This window comes from Cryptomeria japonica, chromosome 2, assembly GCF_030272615.1.
Source record: "Cryptomeria japonica chromosome 2, Sugi_1.0, whole genome shotgun sequence".
Lineage (NCBI taxonomy): Eukaryota > Viridiplantae > Streptophyta > Pinopsida > Cupressales > Cupressaceae > Cryptomeria > Cryptomeria japonica.
In genome coordinates, this window is record NC_081406.1 from 253319922 (window position 1) to 253343533 (window position 23612).

At 43.8% G+C, this 23612-nt stretch overlaps 1 protein-coding gene across 1 annotated transcript in view; it reads left to right on the top strand.

Moving 5' to 3' along the window:
- LOC131044666 (uncharacterized) overlaps positions 1-23612 on the top strand; it is a 101697-nt gene that overhangs the window by 57701 nt on the left and 20384 nt on the right. Inside the window, exons 3-11 of the mRNA XM_057978037.2 lie at positions 18516-18597; positions 18804-19004; positions 19133-19197; positions 19276-19435; positions 19540-19782; positions 19872-19994; positions 20182-20373; positions 20486-20567; positions 20668-21677. Coding sequence (XP_057834020.1) covers positions 18516-18597; positions 18804-19004; positions 19133-19197; positions 19276-19435; positions 19540-19782; positions 19872-19994; positions 20182-20373; positions 20486-20567; positions 20668-21677 — 2158 coding nt within the window. The remainder of the gene's footprint in view (positions 1-18515; positions 18598-18803; positions 19005-19132; positions 19198-19275; positions 19436-19539; positions 19783-19871; positions 19995-20181; positions 20374-20485; positions 20568-20667; positions 21678-23612) is intronic.

Consider the following 23612-nt stretch of genomic DNA (forward strand, 5'->3'; position numbering starts at 1 on the left):
GTTCCTTCCAGTGTTAACTGCCAGCAGCCTGGGGTCTATTGCAAACCCCCCAGGAACAATTGTGCGGTGGTTGGTATTGGTGCGTGGTTGGGAGAGATTATTCAGCAACGCCGTTCGTAATTGAGGCATCGTCTGGAGGAGGTCGTGTACCTTCACAGGCACCTCCAGTTTTAAAATTTGATGTAGTATGGCCTCCTCCGCCTTCGGTTGGCTGGAAGCACCCGTCGTACCCTTCGCCTTCGCCGCCTCTCGTATCTCTTTCTCAATTTCTTCCCATGCTTCTCGTACCCTTCGCTTCTCCGTCTTCGGGTCTGGGCACATTGCCTGTTTGGCTTGGGCGCGGGTTACGACCAACACTTCCTCTTCTTTGGTTTCCTGGACATTGAGCAAGTTAACGTTGGACTTCGGGCAGGTGGCATCTTCGTGGTCTCCTGGTCCGCACCATTTGCACAAATATTGTGTGGTCTCTCCCTTTGGGCAGTCTCGGGCGAAGTGCCTCCACTGGCTGCACGCTCTGCATTGTACCATCGGTCAGCCTTTGGAGTCGTATTGGATCCGGTTCCTTGTATTGTTATTGTTGTTTCGTCCTCCCCACCGGTTATCTCGGTAGCCTCTTGATGTTGCATTGTTGTTCGCTTGGGAGCTGCCGGTACCGCCCGATGTAGTTGGTTGTTCCTGCGTAAGCAATACTTGTTGGTTTCGTGTTTTCATGTTGTAGGGGCATTCCTTGGTGGGATGCCCCATCAACTGACATATATCACAATAGGCCTTCTTTTGGCAGGAGCCTTTCGTGTGGCCGTCCGTCTTACATTCCGTGCACCAAAGCTCCCCTTCGTCGGTCTTGCTCGGACCTCCCTTCATAACCTTTAGCTCTTTCATCATCCTCAGCATGTCCTTCTGCAGGGCTTGCACCTTTTTGCCGGACTCGCCATCGCTGTTGCTTCCCTTGGAAGAGTCATCATCCTTGGACGAGCTATCCTCCTTCTTTTTCTTCTTGGATGTCTTGGTCTGGCTCTCGAGATCCATCGCTCTATTATATGCGTCTTCGTACGAGGTTGGTGGAACAATTTTCATCTTCTTCCGGAGGGAGTGTTTCAATCCCTCCACGAACCATCTCTTTTTCAACCCAGCCGCTGGTTGACTCCATTTTCCCCAATAGTTCCTTGAGCCGCCGACTATAGGCTCAAACAGTCTCGTTCTTGTTCTGCTTTGTGCCATAGATTTCGGCTACTATTTCATTGTCCTCTCTGAGGAGGCGGAAGTCTATCCCGAACTCCTCCTTCAGGTCGGGCCATGTGCCGACTTTGGCCTTATCCATATCTGAGTACCAGTCGATGGCCACTCCCCTTAAGGTTGCTGGAAATTGTGTTACCCATTCGTCCTGGTCGGTAACACCGTTCGCTGACCATATGGTTTCGCAAGTGCGGCAATGGTGGACGGGATCTTCCTTCCCCTCGCCGTTGAACTTCGACAGCTTTTGCTTACTTGCCATCCCACTGCTGGGTCTCGCTCCTCTGGTGCCTTGTGTGCTTGTACCTGGTGATCCTCCGCCTCTGCCTCCTGCACCCGACCCTCCACTCGTGGGTCCTCCGGAGAAGGTTGTTGACCCTAAATCGAACATATTGCCTCCCGTACGGTACCCTTGTGCTCCCTCGGCACCGTCGGTTGTACCATCATCTTCGGTCGTCTCCCTCCGGTTGTCCTCCGAAATGGACAAGCTCTTTAGTAGGTCTTTGGTAGTGTCGATCAGGTTTAGACTTCGCCTTGTTTGTTCCACCAACTCTTCGCGACTTCTTACCCTACAGTGGTATTCTGGCGAACTGTAGAGTTCTCCTTCGACACCCTCCGTGACTCCTAGGTTCCCTTCGGGCAACCCTACGACAGTGTAGGGAGTGTAATTCTCTCCGTCTATCTCTGCCTCCGCAACCTCCGTGACACCTCATGGGTTCCCTTTGAGCAACCCCTCGGTCGGTCGTCCCTTGACAAGCTGCCTTAGCCTACGCCTTCGTTCTATTTGTTGTCTGAGATTCAACGCTCTTTGTGCCACTTCCCATTCCTCACTTTGTATCTTTTTTATTTTTGTTCTTATTTAGTATATTTGGCATAAATCACTTCCGTACATAGCAAGCACACACCATGTACACAAAAAAATCTTTTTTATTATTTTGCCTTTTGGCCACGATTTATATCAACAGTGTGCCGGAGTTATTATAGGGTTCAATTTCCCCTTCGCCTCTTGGCAGCATGCTCTGCGTCCACGACGATTGTTTCATTTGTGCGTCGTCGGCCTCTGGGTTAATCTCATCGACGGGTAGGCCCATCGTGTCTGTACACCATGTGCTCCTTCCTTTCCCGAGTATGTCAAGGCAACGACGCCAAATGTTTGCCTCACTGGGTAAACAGAAAGAGTATCGAAGTAATGCAGAAATGAACAATGCAAGTACAAGATAAATACGACAATAAGCTTTCCATTAATGACTCAGAATGCATCCAATGTTCATAGTATGATCTGTCGTAAAACATCACACACTTCAATACCCGCAGGTAGTACAATATGTAACATCTGAAGGGGTGTGACACAACCGTCGCGACTCCAACTACCTACCCGTCGGCTAACTAACGACTAACAAATAACATTACTACCAAAACATAAGATATACATATTTCCCGACAATAGATGCTACACCTCTAGTGTTGGAGGAGGTACCTTCATACCAGCAGGATGCAACAGTATCGTTCCGACAGAGACTTCTGAGTTACCCCTTGGCGCTCTTACACAGATGCCACTTCCATCACGGTCACAGCCTTCGGAGCAAGAGGGGGAGGACATTGAGGCCTATTTAGTTGACATGGTGACAAGGGGTAGGTGAGTGGTGGCCACGGCCCAGATGCGAGCATTACAGCAGGTTGTTGTGGAATTAGAGAGGGTCCTACAGTTTATGCGGGTGGGCTGCCCCACAGCTTTTGTTACGTGCTTTGAGTCTCAGGGATGGCCGACTACTCAGACAAATGAGATGTTACGGGCTTGGATTGTGCGTGAGCCCATTGTGGAGAGTCAGGTGATGGCAGTTGTCCGAGAGATTGAGTAGGTCTACCGAGACGCCTACTATGCATTAAGGCTTACCCAACATGAGTCTGTGGTCCGCGAGGCTTCTCGAGTCGAGTTGGAGAGGGATGTGGCCAGTTAGCAGGACTCGTGGGCAGCAGAGAGGGCACAGTTGTTGGCGCAGCTTGAGATGGCCCGAGCAGAGAAGGCTGAGGTGGAGACTTGCCTTTCGCCGGAGCAGAGTGTGAGGAGCCTCGTGCAACAGGAGTTGGATGTAGTCACTGTCGAGAGGAGCCTGTTGCAAGCTCGATTGGTCTGTATGACGGAGACAGCGGATACGAAAGAGGAGTTGCTGGAAGTTGCGCATATGGTAAAGACGGCTTTGAAGAAAGTGTTGGTGGCGGAGCGTGATGTGACTACACGTACTCAACAGGTTTATGAGCTCTGCGCCTGCTTGGCGGCCCAGACACCAACATCTCAGCCTTCTACTTCAGGGACGCTTCCTCAACCCCCTCCTTAGTTTTGTCTTGGATGTATAATTTGTATGGGTTGCCTTGTCTCCCATTTTGTTGTTAGTTGTCGGAGACGACTTCTTTTTTGGGGGGGATGATGTTGTCGGGAAATATGTATATCTTATGTTTGGTAGTAATGTTATTTGTTAGTCGTTAGTTAGCCGACAGGTAGGTAGTTGGAGTCGCGACGTTTGTGTCGCACCCCTTCGGCTGTTACATATTGTACTACCTGCAGGTATTGAAGTGTGTGATGTTTTACGACAGATCATACTATGAACATTGGATGCATTCTGAGTCATTAATGGAAAGCTTATTCTCGTATTTATCTTGTACTTGCATTGTTCATTTCTGCATTACTTTGGTACTCTTTCTGTTTACCCAGTGAGGCAAACAACATCCCCCTGCTCCTGGATGGTAGAGATGACCTCTCCTGCCTCGTTCCCAACTACTGGTACCTATGCCTCGGCAGATGAAGCATCCACGTCTACGACCTCAGCTGGAGACTCTCGACAGGGTGAGAATACGGTAGCTCCCACGGGTGGTACCACTGTCATCTAAAATCGCTGAGTCAGCTAGCTCTCCATAGCCACTACCAACGGGTCTGTACTAGGGATCCCTGGGACTCTCTGCATCTCTACGACCGGAGTGTGTGTTGCCCTAGCCATGGGCTCCTCCAACAAGGAGGCAAAAATGGTCACCACTGTCTCAAGTCCAACAACATCCAACCGCACTTGAGGCTCCGTATCAACCACCTCCCTCAGTCCCTGCTCCTCATCTACCACTACTCGATGCGGCGACCCATCTGTACACGACTCTGCCATGTCTTCGGTAAGTGCCTCCGTGGCCGGGGCCGGTCCCGAAGGTGGTGCTCGACACTGCGGAGGTGATGCTACCTGCTGTTGGATGGGGCCAAGTGTAACTGGCGTGTGGGTCTGCCCAAATGCCAGAATAGAGGTGCCTCCCACTCCAGATGACGTTACAGGTGTGCCCATCGGTAGCAAGGGTGGGGCAAAAAGGACCCTCTCCACCGTCACCCTACTGCTATCATCCTCCTCATCCTCCGCTTTTGAATCCTCTATACTACTAGAAGTCTCCCTCCCACTATCAGGTTCCCTTGAGGCCATATCTGCCATCTGTTTTTGCTTCGTGGAAGAGTGCCCAATGTCAAGGTGTCTCCAATACATGATAGGAGGCTCACTTGCTGCCAACGGTCCCTGCGGCCGTACCTCCAACTCTGCCTCTGACACTGCTTGCCGCGTGGCTTCCAAGAACAGTCCTATGGTGTAATGGGGCATATAAAACGTGCGATGCTGCATCGTCAAGAACTCGCACATTCTCTCTGCTAGCAATGCAGCCCAATCGTGCACAATGCCGTTCATAAGCCCATTCATGAGCATAATTTGAGGGAGGGCGATGCCCGACGCCCTACCAGATCCCGTCAACCTGCTCTTAATGGCCAGTGGCCCTCTGTAACAAAGGTCTTGCGTATTCCTTGTCCCTTCGTGGCATTAGCCACGCTGTCCAGCTCCGTTGTCGTCAAGTTTCTGGATACTAATTTAATCCAATATTCTTTCTCCTCATGTTTCATCTTCTTAGCCTTTAACTCGATTTTCTTGCCCTGTTTGCCTGGGATGCCGAACACTCTGGTAAAGTCCACAACTTTGAAGGATATGGCGACATCCCTCCCGAGATACTCAAAAGTACTCGTTCGTGTGTGTCTGTCAAAGGTGTCCACCAAGAACTGTAGAGCACCCTCATACTCTCTGATAGGAAACACGAGCATTCGGATAGCCCACTCCACTCCTGCCTTACGAAGGTTCTGCTTCACCAAATCATCGTCGGGTGTGTTCTGCCACCATTTCCAGCATTCAGACCCGTTCAGTCCCTCAAAGGTGATATTCTGAGGAGTTAATGTATTTTTTCCACTTGCTGCAGGTTGTGGTGTTTTTTGCTTTTTCTTCTGACTTGCGCTGGCATCCATTGTGCTGCCTACAACACGCACACCTGATGACAAGACCCTGGTATTTTTATTCATCTGGCTGCCACTAGAGGAAGCCTGCAATTGCTTTTCCAACTCCGTTTCCCAGTCGACTCCATTAATTTCTCGTGTAACTGATTTCTGGTTATAGCCGTACGGTTGTGAAACACTCGTGTAACCACCTTAACTACCTCTTGGATGGCTGTGTATGCTTTGTGTGTGCCTGCCCTGAGCTTGAGTGGGCACTGCGTTGTTGGGCGGACTGCATGTGTGGTGGGCTGGGCTGGGGTTGCGTTTTTATGCGGGCTGTAGCATGGGGTTGCATTTTTATGCGGTGAGTTTATAACCCGCGGCGCCTTTATGCCTTGCGGTGACGGTATCCACCGCACGGTGGTCCCACCGTCGGTGTTGCCACCCTCGGTGGTCCCACCGTACGGTGATTCCATCGTGGTTTTTTTTTTTTTTTTTTTTTTGTGTCGTACAAATCGTATGGATTTTTTTTTTTTTTTCAATCAAACACCTTGATTGGAGGGTCTAGGTTCCCTCCGTTCGTGGTAAACCTTCAATTTGGACCCGTTCACGACTTCGGTCACTTCGCGGCCGTCCAATGTCCACAGTTGAACCGATCCATTTGCTGAGACTTCGCGAACTTTGTAAGGTCCTAGCCACCTCACTTTAAATTTTCCAGGTTTAATTTCATTTTGCCCATTATATTTCAACACGAGTTGTCCTGGGGTGAACTTCATTCGCTTTAGATGCTTATCGTGCCACAACTTCCTCCTTTGCTGCGTTGTCTCGGTTGCCCACTGAGCCATCATCCGCTTCTTATCAAGTTTATTCAGAGCATAAAGTCGCTCCCTCAGGCTCTCCATATCGCCGAGTCTATTTTCTATTGCAATACAAAGACTCGGTACCATGAATTCGGCAGGTACCACTGCTTCTTGCCCATACATAAGTTGGAAGGGCGTTTGTCCCATACTCACTTTGTACGTCGTGCGGTAAGCCCACAACACCGAGGGTAACTTCTCTTCCCAATCTTCCCCTTCGACCCCACACGACTTATAAATGACTCCTACAAGGATCTTGTTCGTGGCCTCCGCCTGCCCGTTGGCTCGAGGGTAGTAAGGACTCGACAGAGAATGGAAGATCTTAAATTCTGTCGTGAGCAACTTAATAACATGGTTGACAAAATGGCCACCTCGGTCACTCGTTAGCTGCATGGGGATACCATAACGAGTAATGATTTGCTCATAAATAAATCTGGCTGTACTCACCGCCGAGTTATCGGGTAGGGCCCGTTCTTCCACCCACTTAGTCAAATATTCCGTGGCTACCACGATGTATCTGCACCGCCTAGCACGACTGACTTTGAGTGGTCCGACAAAGTCCAACCCCCATCGTTCAAATAATTCTTGTGCGTGCGAGGGGTTGAGCGGCATAAAGTCCCGCTTCAATGGTTTCCCAGCCCTTTGGCACGTGTCGCAACCAACGACCCATTCTCGAGCATCATTATATAGCGTGGGCCACCACAAGCCCGCGAGTAGCACCTTCCGTGCAGTAGTGTCCGGTCCCATGTGGCCCCGCGCCGGCCCTTCGTGCGCTTCTCGGAGAACTCCTGGCACCTCCTCCTCCATTACACATCTTCTAAGTATTTGATCCGGTCCCATCTTAAATGACAGTCCATTGACCAATTGGAATGTTCAACTTCGTAAAACCAGTTTCCTTCGTTCTCCTGGTAGCATGCTTGGCGGAAAGACTGAAGTAGAAAGATACTCCCCGATGGCCGTGTACCATGGTGGCAATGCAACAATTTGGAATAAGTGGGCATCTGGAAAATCATCGTTCACCCCTTACACTGGTTCTCCTGACTTTATGCGTGATAATTGGTCCGCTATCACATGGCTTTTCCCAGGCTGCACGATAATGGTGAACGTAAACTCTTGCAGCAAGAGTAGCCATCGACTAATCCTTCCTTGAATTATCGGCTTGTTGACCAAGTACATGAGGGCTTGATGGTCTACGTAGAATGTGAACGGTGTCGCCAATAGGTAGTGTCTGAATTTTTGCACTGCATAGATCATCCCCAATGCCTCCTGTTCTGTTGTGTTGTAATTTTTCTCCGCTTTGGATAACAGTCTACTGGTAAAATAGATGGGATGATCCAACCTGTGATCTCCCACTTGGGCCAGTGTGACACCAATCGCAAAGTTTGAAGCGTCCACATGGACATGGAACTCCCTGTCCCAGTTGGGGTAAGCGAGGATGGGGGCAGCTACCAGCCTCGTCTTCAATTCCTCAAATGCTTCACTCTCCGAGGTCCCCTAGGTGTACGGCTCACCCTTGCGGGTAAGCTTGTCCAAAGGGTGGGATATTTGTGCAAAGTTTTTTATGAATCTCCTATAGTAGCCGATATGGCCTAGGAAGGACTTTACCCTGGTGACATTCGTAGGAGGCTCCATCTCCACGATCACCCGTATTTTGTCTGGGTTCGTCTTCAAACCTGCTTTGCATACAATGTGCCCAAGCAATTTGCCTTGTGGCACCATAAATCGACATTTTTTTGGATTAAGGGCCAGCCTTGCCCTTCGGCATCTCTCCATGCACTCTCTGAGGGCTACCAAATGCGTATCTTGCCCGCTATAGTTGGACCAGTTGTCGAGAAAGGCTTTAAAATTCCCTACCGACATCTTGTCAAATATGTGTAGTATAATTTGCTGGAATGTTGCAGGTGCATTGCATAGGCCGAATGGCATCCGGTTGTATGCATAGACACCAGCTTCGACCACGAAGGTGGTCTTCAGTTTATCTTCTTCGGCGATTGAGATCTGGTTATATCCAGAGAATCCTTCCATAAACGAATACATCTCATGGCCGGCCACCTCCTCTAGTATGCTGTCCGTAAACGGGATTGGGAAGGGGTCTTTAATCGTAACCGCATTGAGACACCAAAAGTCCACACAAATCCTTATTTGGTTAGCCTCCTTTAATGAAATGACTATGGGCGACACCCATTCACTTGTTTGTACTTTGAAAATGATACCGGCCTCCAACATTTTTTCTATCTCTTCGTTCACTTGCGTTGCATAGTTGCGGTTCATCCAGTACGGTCTTTTTCGTACAGGTCGGGCTCCGGGTACCAACGGGATGTGGTGCACGCACAGTTCGGGAGGTACCCCCTTCAGGTCTTTATACGTCCATGCAAAGACGTCTTTAAACTCCAGAAATATTTTGAAGGTCGCTGCCTTCAGCACGAGATCCCAGTCATCCCCGACTAATATATTCCGTGGGTCCTCCTCCTTTCCTAGGTTTGTTGCCTTCAGCTTGGACTCTTTAAATTGAATTGGCTTGTCTTTCTCGAACTGATGTGCAGGTGCCTCGTCCACTTGGGCTTCCCCCTCCTTATATTCTCTGTATTCCGGAGGGAAGACCTCCGGATTGACGGGCGCCTCTATCTGCAACATGTTGCATTGAAAAAGTTCGTAGTCCTCCATTTGCCAATGGAAGAGCCCGTTGAGTGAGCACACCTCGTCTTCAGAACATCCCTCCAATTCGAGTACCCCTTCACTGGTTGGCTCCATCGCGTTCTTGCCTTTGCTTTCGTCGGAACCCCATTCCCATTTATTAGAGTCCTCTGAGTCCGAGTCAGAAGAGGCGAGCTCTTCGCCAACATCTTGGGTCCGTAGGTCAATGATATATTTCCGCCCTTCCTTCTCCATGGAGAGTGTATTTTTCTTCTAGTTATGGTTCACCCTCGCGGTGATCAACCACACTCTCCCCAGGATGGCGTCATAGCCTTTCTTTTTTAGGGGAATAACTACAAAATCTAACAGGAAGGGCTGCGTACCATTTGTCACTTGTTGGGCCATCAATATGTCGAGTGGCTTGATGCTGTGTTGGTCGACTCCCACCAAATTGAATGTGGATGGCCATAGGGTGGGTTTCCCCAGCCTCTTCCATGTCTCTTCTGGTAGTACATTCACCCCAACACCTTTGTCCACAATGGTGTCCTTCAGAATGGTCCCAAGGATGCCCATTCCTACCACAACTGGGTGCTACCACTGTTCAAGGCTAGTAACATCGGGTCAGTCGAAGGGCTGACGGAAACCTCCACCTGCGGTGCACTCGAAGGTGCGTGTGCGGTGCTTAGCACATTGTTGAGGATGGCAGTCCTCAAATGTGGCATGAAGTCTAGAAGGTCTTTTGCCTTTATCGGCACCTCCATCTGCAAGACTTGCCCAATGATATTCTTTTCCGCTTTCAGGCGGGTTGAGGGACTCGTCATCTCCGTGTTCTTCCGTCCTTCTGCCGCCATCTCTCGTTCAATGTCGGCCTTTGCCTCCTGCAGTCTCTCCTTCTCTGTGCAGGGGTCAGGATACGTTGCCTTCTTCGCCTGCATGCGAGTGATTGCCAATACTTCTTTGTCTTCGCTCGTCTTCTCAATATTGAGTAGATTCACCCCCGGCTTAGGACATTTTGTGTCATCGTGATCACTGGGGCCGCACCATCTACACAGGCTCTGGGGGGTTTCAGTATTTTGGCACTCCCGAGCGAAGTGCCCCCATTGTTTGCAGGCCCGACATTGAATTATTGGCCGCCCCTTAGCATCATACTGCATTCTGCTCCGATTGTCGTTGTTGTTGTTGCCTCTCCCTCCTCTTCGGTTACCTCTATAACCACCCGATGATGCAGTGGCGTCAGCTTGCGACTGGGTGGAGCCCGCTGCTGCGGACAGTGAGGGTTGCTCTTGCGTGAAGAATACTTAGTTCCCTTTTGTTTTCATGTTGTAGGGACACTCTTTGACGGCGTGTCCCAACATTTGGTAAATTTCACAGAGAGACTTCTTTGGGCAAGTGCCTTTTGTGTGACCTTCCTTACATTCCGTGCACCACAAGTCTTCGTTTTTACTCGTGCTTCCTTTCATGTTCTTAAATTCCTTCAACATACGGTGAATATCCTTTTGAAGAGCTTGCACCTTCTTACTTGATGATTCATCACTACTGCTTTCTCTCGAGGACTCCTCTTCTGCAGAGGACTTGTCCTTTTTCTTCTGCGATGTTTTGCATTCACTTTCCAAATCCATCGCGCGGTTGTATGTGTCATCGTATGAGGTGGGCGGTACAATTTTCATCTTTCTCCGTAGGGATGACCGCAACCCTTCCACGAACCATCTCTTCTTTAGTCCGTCAGCCGACTGGTTCTCCATCTTCCCCAGTAACTCTTTTAATCGTCGGTTGTATGTTCGCACTGTCTCGTGCTTTCCCTGCTTTGTGCTTAATATCTCCGCCACGATCTCATTATCATCTCGAAGGAGTCGAAACTCCGTCTCGAAAGCTTTCTGTAGTTCATCCCATGTTCCCACCTTTACTTTATCCACATCAGAGCACCAATCAATGGCTACCCCTCTCAAGGTGGCAGGGAACTGCACCACCCAATCCGCTTTGTCAACCACCCCATTAGCTGACCATATTGTCTCACATGTACGACAGTGCCGTACAGGGTCATCTTTGCCATCTCCGTTGAATTTGGGCAACTTCTGTTTGCCCGCCATCGCGCTTCTTACCTTCGACGCACCTTGCCCTCCAGAACCTCCAAGGTTCGTACCTCCCGAGATCGACCCTCCAGGTCCACTACTGCCAGGTACTCCGGAAGCTGGTCCGCTAGGTCCCACCAGATTGCCTTGACTACCAGGGATGGCTGAGCTCGACCCGAACATATTGCTTCTGCTATTGTGCCCTTGTATCCTCCCGACACCTTCGGCTGCACCGGTATCTCCTACTTCTCTGTTCTCGGTTTCGAACTCCTCCTTCCTGGTCTTGTCCTCTCGTTTGAATGGTCCGTCACCATTTTCTTCCGACGTGAGGGAAAGGTCCCCCAGTTGCTTCCGTGTGGTTTCAATTAAATTCGAGACTTGGCCCTCGCCATTTTTGTTGTTCCTTCCACTCAGTTCCTTTGCGATTCCCTTTAACCGTCTCCTATGTTCGGCCTGTTGTTCGACAATCAATGCTCATCGGGCTGCTTCAACCTCTTCCACATATTCCTTTTTACTTTTGTCCTTATTTAATAGATTGGGCATCAATTCTAATGCCGCCTGATGAAACAAAATATCACATTTAAAACAAGAACACCTTCTTATTAATTCATTCTCTTGTATACAATGTATGTTAACATAATTCCTATGACTATGACATTGTTCTTCTGTATTTCTCCATTCGCAGTTCAGGGATTGTTTGTCCTTCGTCGGGTTTCATCACGCTCCTCTTCCTCTCGTTGACACCTCTCCTCGTACTGCCGCAAGATCTGTTGACGGCGGGTTTCGCGATAGGTTTCCTCTCAGCGGTTCTGGAGAGCAAGAAACGCTTGAGCCAACAAATTGGGAAGGTTGGTCATCAACTGGTTCACTGCAGGGCTCACTGATAGGGCAGACCACACAGCACTTTCGGGCACGTCTTCTTGCGTGGCTTCCCTTCGTACGTGGGTTTCAATTGCTGCGTGAAGGATGCATCGAAAGTCCACCGTTAGTGTTCTCTCTTCGTTGAACAATTCTTCCGGCTCTTCTCCCTCAGGGGTGCTTGTCCCTTCATCCAGGTGTTGGCCCATTATCGTCGTGCCATACGGGTTACTCCCATTCCCAGGTTTGAAATCGGCAATGGTGCCAAATGTTTGCCTCATACGGTAAACGATTAAATGCAGAAAGTAAATGCACAAAACATGATGGAAATATATTAAATAACCAGTCTTTGTATTAATTCAACAGTCCATGTACATCAAGTGCTTATAACATTACACCCAAATACCACTATCATGATGCCACTTCGAAGGAAAGGTACGCAATATATAATACCCGAAGGGGTGCGACCAACCGTCGCGTCCAACTGCCCTTCGGGACGACTAACTAATTGACTGCCGTAACTCATTATTACCGACAACAACATAAACATAATATGACAACATAACATAATGATTATTCCCGGCAACAATCTACTTCTTTCTTCTAGTTGCAAGTGTTCTAAATATTAAAAAACCTTATTTCTGGGATAAAACAATTTGAAGACTTGTGCTCAATCTGTGAGATAAAAGAAGGTAGGATAGAATTTTATTTTAGTTATCTCTTTTATGCAAACTTCCATGAGAAAATTGTGCAGCATTAGTAATTGCATATGCTGTTCATATCTTTGATTTAGGTTGTTTGTCTTTTCAGGGTGTCCCCTTTGGTCTAGACAACTTTTTTGAATGGAAAGATAAATTAAGAAGTATATATCAATCAGTCTAGGGGGTTTGAAGAGCATAGGCACGAGATCCATGTATCGAGGTTGAAGGTGGTATTGTATGGCTTGAAGCAAGTACTAAATGCTTGGTATTGATATATTGATTAGTATTTGTTGAAGTTGGGCTTCACCAAAATTGTTGAAGGCCCTAACCTTTACTATCTACTTGATAAATTAGGTTTGTTAGTTTTAGTCCAGTATGGGGATGATTGAGTCCTTAAAGGTAGTATGGGGAAGCTCCTAGCATGGTGCAAGGATGAGCTGGCCTCTGAGATTGATATGAACATCGACCATGTGGACTATTCATTGGGCTGTGGGGTTCTGTGATGCAGCAAAAGAACTTTAATCAGATTTCAAACTCCCACATTTTCACACAATGGTTTAATAATTACCATAATTAGGTTCATCCTAGTTAACTAGTGAATGCATGTGCTTCAAGCCCAATCCACACACACAACTTTGGGATGTTCTAACTCACTTCCAGCATGTTTTGGTGGTTTACACACATTCATTACACAGAACAACTCAATAACACTTGTTTCATGTTGATGATCCTTCATTGCCTAGGCCCAAACATGTCCTTCTCATGCCTAATAGAAGTGCAGACCAATAACTTGATTCAAACTTTCAAATAATAGGCTAGTAAGGCCTTCTACATCATTCCACCAACCAATCACAACAATACTATTATTAACTTAACCAAGAACACCAATATTTGCATTCAAACCCTTATGTAACTAGGTTCTTGACTGTGATATAAACAATTTCAAACCTTCTGTCGAGGATAGCTTTCCCAAATAAAAGAATTAGGAACTCCTCTTTGGAGGGATTGAAGATGACATGAAAACAGAACTTTCCACCAATTTTCATGGATTTCCAATGGTGGAAAGTCAAGATATGAATTATTTTCACCCACTGGAAACCCTAGGTCAATAACAGGGCTGCACTTAGTAAAATTGCCATAACTTTTGCAAAACATAATGAAATCAACTCAAACAAAAAGCATTTGAACCTGAAAACATTTCCCCAACTTTTTCCATTGGTTTCATGCCTGTAAGTTTGTAACTATTCGTAGAAGGCCGTACCAAGAGAATTTCAGACTGCTGCACTCAGAAAAATACAAGTTTAACAATCCCAAAATAATTTTTCTTTTCATTCAATCACTCTCCGACCTTGGAATTCAAGTTGGAAGGCACATTTATACATTATCCATCATTCCACAACTGTTCCAACCACCATATAACCATATTTTAACAATTACAACAATTTGACAACTTTGACAGCTTGTGTTGCAATATTGACAATTTTGTAGCAACTTTTACAACTTTTGACCAAATGACCTATAACTTTCCACAATGGATTAGAATGATCCCAAATGATCTCAAAGGACCTTATTAGACTCAAAAACACCTAACCACTCTAAAAACCAAAAAGCGACATAATGCATGCATTATGTCACTTTTTGGTTTTTAGTGTGTTTAGGTGTTTCTTGATCAAGGGAAGTGCACAAGAGATCACAAAGAGATTTTGGGTGATGGATTGTTAGCCACATGCTACTCAAATGGTTTCAAATCTGAATTATATTGTAGATTCAAGATCAGATTTAGTGGATCCTTTGGTATGGAAGTAGTTGATAGGTTTCTTCATGTATTTGGTGAATACCTAACCTGATATTTGCTTTGTAGTGAATACATTGAGCCAATTCATGGTTAAGGTGAGGCGGATTCATTGGACTGTTGCAAAGCACGTGCTTTGATTCTTGAAAGGTACAAATCAATATGGGCTGAGATATGTTAGAGATGTTATTTGATGTTGCAAGGCTTTGTAGATATATATTGGGCAGGTGATGGTAATGCTAGGAAAAGTAATTCAAGATTCTGTTTTAGCTTGGGATCAAAGATGATATCTTTGCCTAGTAGGAAGCAAGTGACAATTGTATTCCCTTACAATTTCACACTCCTTTTTGGGCCCTTGCTTTGCTGTACCTCTTGGGCCATTTTGAGCCTATTTTGGCCTTATCTCATCCAAACAATTATCATATACTAATGAGATGAATTGATCCTAGGCCTTGTACCTGTGCACTCTGCAACCACCTTTCTGTGGTCCATTTTTGGCTAGACTATGGTGCCTAGCACCCTAGTCCTAGTGGACTATGGCACCTAGTCCCTTAGTCTCTCCAAAAGGGGCCCTAATTTGAACATTTTGGAGTGTTGGTTCCTGTAATGTCCCGAAGTTATCAGTGCCTAAGCTCTGCCCTAAATCACAAGTTCTAGCTAAGAAATGGCTCTTAGAGAGTACCTCAAATTCTGGTGAAAAGTCCTGCAAGTAAGTTAGAGAGTGTTCCAAAATTGTAACCCCTTAAAATAGCTGATACTTTCATTTAGAAAATAACAGCATATATATAAGTTGAAAGCACAACATAATGGAAGCATAAATTTTACTAGTGGGAAGCTAAGACATGGTGAGTTGATAGGGTGTTCTAGAGACCCTCTAACCCATGCCCAAGGGCAGACCTTGTCCCCCTTGGCCTCATGTGGCTCTTGCCAAAATGAGGTGGCATACTTGCTGAGGTATCCTATCACTGTCCCCCTCAATCGTGCCACCAATATATTACTTCCTTAGGTTGGATATCTGACATTCACCATGATAGTGAGGGCGGTTTACCACAGGGTGCCCAGAAGTCCACCCCTTAACAGACCCAAAGGCAGTATCCTTCATACCCCTTTGGCCTCATGGGCCCTTGCCAAATGTTGTAGTGTGTCCAGAAGGTGACCCCATCGCTGTTCCCCTGCTGGCAATCTTTCCTCCTCTATCATGGCTTCGATACATTCATATTATAAGCAAGTATACATATAAGTTTCAGTCAGTTACAAAATATTCATGATTAGATCCATGCTCAGAATACATGTAAACAGTATTATCAGCAATGTATGTATATGCAAAGATAGATGCATATATATATAGTAGCATCATATGTTCTGGATATTTATAAGCATACAGTATATAATTCTGGAAAGTATAGATATAAACAGATTATATATATGCACCATACCAATAGGATGTGCAATCCCACCACTGAAATGATTACCGTTGAAGCCTTCTTTTTTTTTTTTCCACATTGATGCCCTCCTTGATGTTAACACGTACTCTCTTTATACCTCCTTCTAGGTAGGGTGTTGTCTCTTAACTAGGGGTGGAATCGCTTTAGACTAATGCACCCCTTCCAAAATCCGATTGCTCTCTCTAATCACTTTAGTTAAGGTTGGTTAACCTTGATCGCTGTGGGGAAGACTTAAGACCCATGATCTTCATGCTGTGCTATTTGTTGTGAGAAATGTTCATGACATCTATGATGCGCCTGTCTTGTTTGAAGGTGATATGTGATCTGTCTGATCACTAACGTGGGGCATGGCAGTTCCTGCCTTTTTGGGGTATCAGTTCCCACCATTTTGATATGACTATTGGAAATTGGCCAAAATGTGAACATACCTTGAGAACCCTATATAAAGACATCATCTCTAATTCATTTTGATTATCAAGCAATTTCATTCCAAGTCCTAATTCTTTCATCCAAGAGCATACCGGAGTACAAGGATCATCAAGCTAGAACAACTTATTTTCAAGTATGTTTTCATGATGGATTTTGTTATGATTTGTCATGTTATTGCATCAATACTTGGAGGATTTATCTAAAGAGCATTGCATCACCACCATCATCAATTCTAAGGTATAATCTTGTCAATTCAACTTCTCATTTATGATTTAGCCTTTGCCCTTCCAGGGGTAAGCTCTCTTTCTAATCATCATAGTTGTTGTGGAGGTAGAAACACCAACACGGGTTTGACTTAGACAAGCCCCTATACAACACAACATTTTCCCTCTGCGCGCATGCATGTTATAGATCCCACAACAAAAAGTTGCAGGTTTGTGCAGAACAAACTAAGAGTCTAAGACACAGTTTTAGACTTCAAACAGGTGAAAACCTTAGGACTAATCCGGTTAGCTACATAGTTTGACACTTTTGGCTGAATTTTGGAGAGAGTTATCTACAGAACATGCTGATTTGGAATTCGAAGCCTCAACTGACGAAGACACTTGCAGGACTAGGGTGCCTAGCTTCATAGTCCAACATTTTTAGGCTTAGATTTCAGTGACAGGTTCCTTTTTGCATCTCATTTCCACATCTGAATTTATAATTTTTGTATCCATTTGTTTATGCTAATCTTGTCAATTTTGCATCTTTTTACCTAGTCATTTCTCAACATAATCATATCCAATCAAATCAAACACAAAAAGAGGAACTAATCATACACAAAATCCAGCTATCTTGTAGGACTGAAGTTGGATCTTGGTGGCTATTTCCTCCAATGAATGATTTTGATTTGGGATCTTAGTTTATGTCTTTAGGCGAGGATACCATTTTAATACATTTCAAATACATACTAGCTTCTTTTGCTAGTTGCAAGGTTAGCAGGCTTTGGAAGTTGACAAGAAAAGTTATTGATTAGATGTTGGAGCAAAAATTCTGTACTATGAAAATCAGAGTTGCATCAAGCTCTCTAAACATCTATTGTTTTGTGATTGCTTTAAGCATATAATTATTATAGACATTCAACAATATAACTTCATAGACAAAGTTTAGAAGAGAGTAATGATTCTTACATATGCTCCCTTAAATTCATAGGTTGTAGGTATTTTGACAAAGCCCTTGGGAAAAGGGAAGTTTGAGATGTTGAGGAAGAGATTGAGTTTGATGGAGAACACCTTACTTGCAAAGAAGGAATGCGAGTTTTTTTGTACCTTTTCCTTGGTACTTGTTCTCCTACTAAACTCACCAAATACAATGCAAAAAGTCATTTTTTTCTTTTCTTGTTTTAAGCTAGGTACGATCCTTCTATTTTTTAGCATTACAGCACTTGCTTTTCTTCTATTTAGATTGGATTCTACATTCTGTGAGCTACTTGTTGTATATCCAAGCTTTAGGGGCTTCTATGATTGCATGTAGCCTATACATTTTATATTTGAGTCATTTTATGAGATGTATTAGGTAACAATGGATAGATGCAGTTGGGTTGGGGCTATATGCCATGGCTATAAGCATGAGGGGCCTGGTTTAATCCATCTGCATTAATATATGTGATTCATCATTAAAACTCAATTCATTGTTACATTGTGTAATGATTACCTTTTTTTTGCAATATTTCATATTTGAAGCCTATTGATAATAAACTGCAATCCGCATGTATGAATCCACTAGCTAGTAATGCGATCCCTTAGCCTGATAAGAGGAATGGCTTAGCTCTCTAATACAGTTTGGGCAAATATTCTCAAATGATTATGTACCAGTGCACCTGGTTATCTTTTGAGTATTTGGTTATTTGTTCATCTACAATACCATTTAGAAAAATAACAACTTTTAACCCATGCTTTAACCTTTTGATGATTCAAAATATACATTTACGTTGACCACTATAAAAATAGCAAACACTTTCAGCCCATGCATTAGCATTTGGATTATTCAAAATATGCAATTGTGTTGGCCACTAGGCTATACAAAATAGCACACTTTCAGCCCATGTGTTAATCTTTGGATGATTCAAAGTATACAATTACATTGACTGCTAGGCAGAAGTAGAATCTGAATCTGAAATTTAGAACTTTTAAAACTAAACTCTTCAGGTTTTGTATTTTGAACTTTTGCCGATGGTTTGCAGAGACTGCAGCTGGATTCCAGATGATTTGAGATTGCAGTCTCTGCAGATTGCAAAAGCTGTAGAAGAAGCTTTGCTACAAGCGGTAATTCTGTCTTGTCTTTTGGTTCAAGTCTAAGGCCAAGCTTCCTGTATGGTAACGCTAAAATTCAAGCTTTAGCAATAAATGTTCCATCACTTTGCTTACTAATATCAATATAAATAATCCTGTTTTGTTTGATATCTAAAACATCACTATGTTGATTTTTCTGTGCTATTATTTGATGTGATTGCTCTGTTTTTTTGCTTCAGGTGCAGTATAGCAGTTTTGGGCGAGACCATATTATACCAAGTGTAGTCAAGATTGGTTTTGCTTTGCTTGAATTTGTTGAAGCTGGGAAGATGTGTTTTGCAGCAGATTCTGTTAGTTGTAATGGTTTAGTAGGAGTCAAGGAGCTAGGAGTCCAAGCATTGAAAACAGCATTTGAAATTCATGATATGGCACGGAATGAGGTTGGTTTTTCAGTCCTGATAGTCTGACATAAAAAAATGCCTAGTTTTCATTTTCTTAAAGCTGTCGTCCCTCTTTTGGCAAAGTCTATATGCAACTCTTCACTTCAGGGGGATGTTATGATTTGCAGATTATCGAACAAATTAAAATTCGCATTATTTCTCTGAAGCCTGCACAGAGCTCTGTAGTTATCAGGTGACTTCATATGATTGCAAATTGATGTATGCTTGGGTTTGTTATGAATTTTTTTTCTTATAAGAAATAGTCTCACAGGTTACTTGGTGAGCTAGTTCAGAGTTATCCACATCTGATGCTTGAGCATGTTGCTCGTTTGAAGGAGTCCTTAGATTATTTCACCTTATTGAATTTCATAACTTCTTCCTCTTTCATCAAATCTTTATGCCCTCTATTTCAGATGAGCCGTGATCTCCAGGTGATCGTCCTTGCAATAAATTTCACAAGACTAAAAGTTTTTTAACATGCACACGCATATTCTGACCGTTGAAAATTCTCTTATTTGTGTGGTCATATGCACAGAATTATACTGTCTTGGTTTTGAGGAAGGCAATATTTGGACGGGAAGAGACTTCTCGTGTGGCTGCAACTAGAGCCATAATAGATCTGATTATATCAGAAAAGCAGATGGCTAACAGTGATTTAGACTCATTTCCAACTTCAAGTCAGGCTAGCTGCAGTCAGCAAACCAAATTTGCTCGTGGACTGGGACTGAATCTTTTTCAAGAGCTCAAAGGATTATTGCGAAGGTGCCTTTTACAACAGGCATGTCCTATATACTCACTTTACCTGTGATGTATTTCTTCTGTTGCAAAGTACTGGTTGTTAGTCATTTATAAATTCATGACCCACAGGCACGGGTAAAGGAAGCAATGTATAAAGGCCTTGTGAAGCTTGTTCTGGTTGATCCTGCTGCTGCAGGGCCAGTCTTTGATCTACTATGGCCTCATTTTCTTCAATATTGTGTCCCCCAAGAGGTGCTTTGCAATTTTTCCTTTGAAGTTTTAACCGGGCATATAAATTTATCAGATGTGATTACTTTTGGGATACTATTATCTCTATATGATTCAATTCTTGACAGTTTTTTTGTATGGTCACAGAGTCAAAGATAATTACTGATGTGTAGCCTTCCTATGCTTACAGTTTATAAATATTTGATTGCAGGATGGTGGACTCCAGCTCAAATTAAGTACCTGTGTTAAAGTCCGCAATGGGATAATCTGTCTGGAGGAGCCATTAGATTATCTACTTTCTTGTGTGCATCATCTTCTTGTCCTTCAGCCACAAAATAAAACTGTTCAACAGTCTGAATACTCAATGACATGCTTTGGATTTTCATTATCACAGGATAATGAGGTATTTTACCATAATATTCAACCAATTCAATCTGGTCAACATATGATACACCAGGAACTAATGCCAGTAAACCATAAGACATTAGCATTTAACATATCTTGATTCTTTACAGGGTGGAGGAGTCTCATCTGGTGAATCTTTTGCAAATGCCTTCTTAAACCTGAGACAGAGTTTCCGAAGGGGCAAATTGGAAGGTTCATATTCCAATGTTTAATATTTATAAATAAATGTAACCATGTTTCTTGTTAACATGAGTTGCTATTTTGACATCTCAATCATTTTGTTTTGATGCAGGGTACAGTTTAGATAAGACACAGAATTTCAACCCAGAAACGTCAGAAGGAGAAAGGAATATTGAACAAGCTTGTGTAATGTTGGGAATTTTGGAGGTTTTACTAGATATTTCAGTCTCAGAGTTGAGAAATGCAACTGATGCCAACCGAGAAGAAAATAAAACTGATCTTATGTCCTTAATTGAACTTTACGATTCTCTAGAGCAATCTGCATGTAGAAAGCAAGGAAATGTGGCTCGAAAAGGCTCTATGAAGGCTCCTTCAGATCCCAAGGCACAAACACAGGAGACTGGGAACCAATCTCACAGCTTGAGACATAGTTCAAATGCTTTTTCCTCTAGTTGTTCTCAAGATAGAGTTCCTTTCTTGATGACCTCAAACATTGCTCACCTCTTAGAGGCTTCGATGAAGTTAATGAATACTAATATCTCCTCCAGCCAGCCGACTTCCAATCATCGTAGCCAAGGTACATCAGGGAAGCAAATTATTCATCACTTCAAGCTTGTATCCTTTGCATTAAAATCATGTCTTCGTCATCTCAAGTTAATGTTAATTGAGTCATTTGAGCAAACAGAATCCCAAAATCCATTTAAGGTCCTTGTTGACAACGAAATGAAAATCTTGGGAGGTTCTCTGTTGCAAATCATTTGTTTATTGAAATCAACTTTGAGCTCAATTCCAACCCAAGACAAACCAAAGAACAAGGAAACTAAAGGGAAAAAGGCTTCTGATGAAGCCGCAGAGGGACTGATCCATACGGCAATTCTTTGTATGGATATATTATGTAAGTTGTCTTTTACAAAACATGATTTCACCGATATACTTGAGGAAATGCTATCTGTTCCAAGCAGTGAGGCAGATTCTTTACATGAGAGGAATATTGAAATGGAGGATATACCTGAAATTGAAAATGAAAGCCCTGAAACTAGGCTGGTGCACCAATTTTTGTGGAGGAAGATTCATCCACTTCTGGTTCAGTTTCTTAGCTTGTCACACTTCCGAGTGTTTGAGGTAACATTTGTCATTGGCATATCTGGAATAGTGCTTAAAATAGACAAGCTTTTAATGTTCTGCATAATTAATAGTAACACCTCTTGAACCATGTTCAAAGCTACTTTTTTAAATAGCAGCTTTTGCATTCTCTTGTTCATTTCCTTGCCCCTGTTTTATTGTTTCAAATTGTCTACTATATGACATTGGCTTCTGGAAACATCATAACAATTGTGCCATGTATGCTATATTCCTCTCCATAAGGTTTTTATTATAGTTAAACATCACTTGCAGATCAACTTTACCAGAGTTAAGTATTTACAGACCACATCAACGCTGCATAATCAGGCCATGTTTATGCCATTTGCAGGGCTTTTCTGCCTCCTCCTTGAACTTTACTTTATGAAGGAATGTAGTGATAGCTATTCCAAGTTAGAGTTGGCTTTCAAACTTTTGGTATTGTCTCATTTAGAATTAATCTTCCAATTGTGCAGCAAGGAGATATCTCTAAGGGTTTTGTGGAATGCTAACTAAGAATGTATTCTGTTCTAATTGTGGCTGGAATGTTCCCGTCCTGCTTTGGGTAATGAGAGTTGTTTTCAGCTTCTTGGTGGTAATCTAGATTCTATACATAGGCAGCATAAGTAGGGGTGGTTTACTATGTTGCGCCTTATATTTGTGTGGATACCTTCCTCTTTTTTCTTTTTAATCTGATAGAAGGATTTCGTAAATGTTGTGCTTTGCACACACTCCCCGTCGCTGACAAGGTCTTGTTGTGACATATTCACACATTGCCCCATTGCAAATAGGGACCCCCCTTTTTTTTTGCTTCCTGGGGTTTGCTTTCTAGGTTTTTAGGGTTTTGTTCATTAGCCTTTGCATTTTGAGTGTTGCCAAGGGGATCACTAGGATGGCAGGCTCTACTTGAGCCAGGGGGAGTCAGCATGTGCTCCAGGTTAGGGTTTCTTTGAAAGTCTCCCTTAGGCCTAGTCTTGCTCTTGTTGCTAATAGTGTCTTGTTTGAGTTTCAGTAGGTCAATGAAGCTTGGTGAGTGAATATCATCTTTGAAGGTCTGAGTTAGGTCAAGTTGGTGAGTGATGAAGTCTGGAATGTCATCCTGATCTTCAAATGTCCTGAAATTTGGCTAAGTTTGGAATGTCATCCTGATCCTGAAATTTGACTAAGTTTGGAAAATTGAATCCTCCAAAACCTAGATTTTGCATTATAACTCCTGGAGGTCCAAAACCACTCTCAAACATCCTGACAGTATATATATGGAATATAACTTAAAGTATAAGTACTTATACTTAAATGTTATATTCCATAAATGAAACCTGATAGAGAGTCCAAAATGTCAAATTTCGCTCTTGACCCTTCCAAAGGGTCCAAAGCGAATTTCAATTTCGCCCCCGACCCTTCCAAAGGGTCCAAAGCAAAATTCTCCATAAGACATTCTACTTTGACCCAAACTTAGAACTAACTCATTCCTAGGCATTATTTAGGGCAAAACACTTGTTTGGATGAAGAAATGTGAGAAGTGAAGTCAAGATTTGAGCCTAAATGTGAATTTCGCTCCTGACCCTTCCAAAGGGTCCAGAGCGAAATCCTCATTTAACCCTCTATTTTGCCTAGGACATTGGAAAGACCTTGTTTTGAGCTAAGTAAGTGGCAAATAGACTTGATGGTGATAAGTTGAGGTGAATTTGATCAAGTTTGAAGGTGAATTGAGGCAATGGAGTGTGAAATCAACCTAATTTATGAATTTCGCTCCTGACCCTTCCAAAGGGTCCAAAGCGAAATTCTTAGAAGACACCCTTTTCTTCCTGGATTAGACCAAGGTCTTAGTTTTTAAGGCATGTTGTGAAGGTTTTGACATGTTCTTGCCTTGGGAAGTGATTGAAAGCATTAAAAGATGAAGATTTTGCCTAGGGGATGAATTTCGCTCTTGACCCTTCC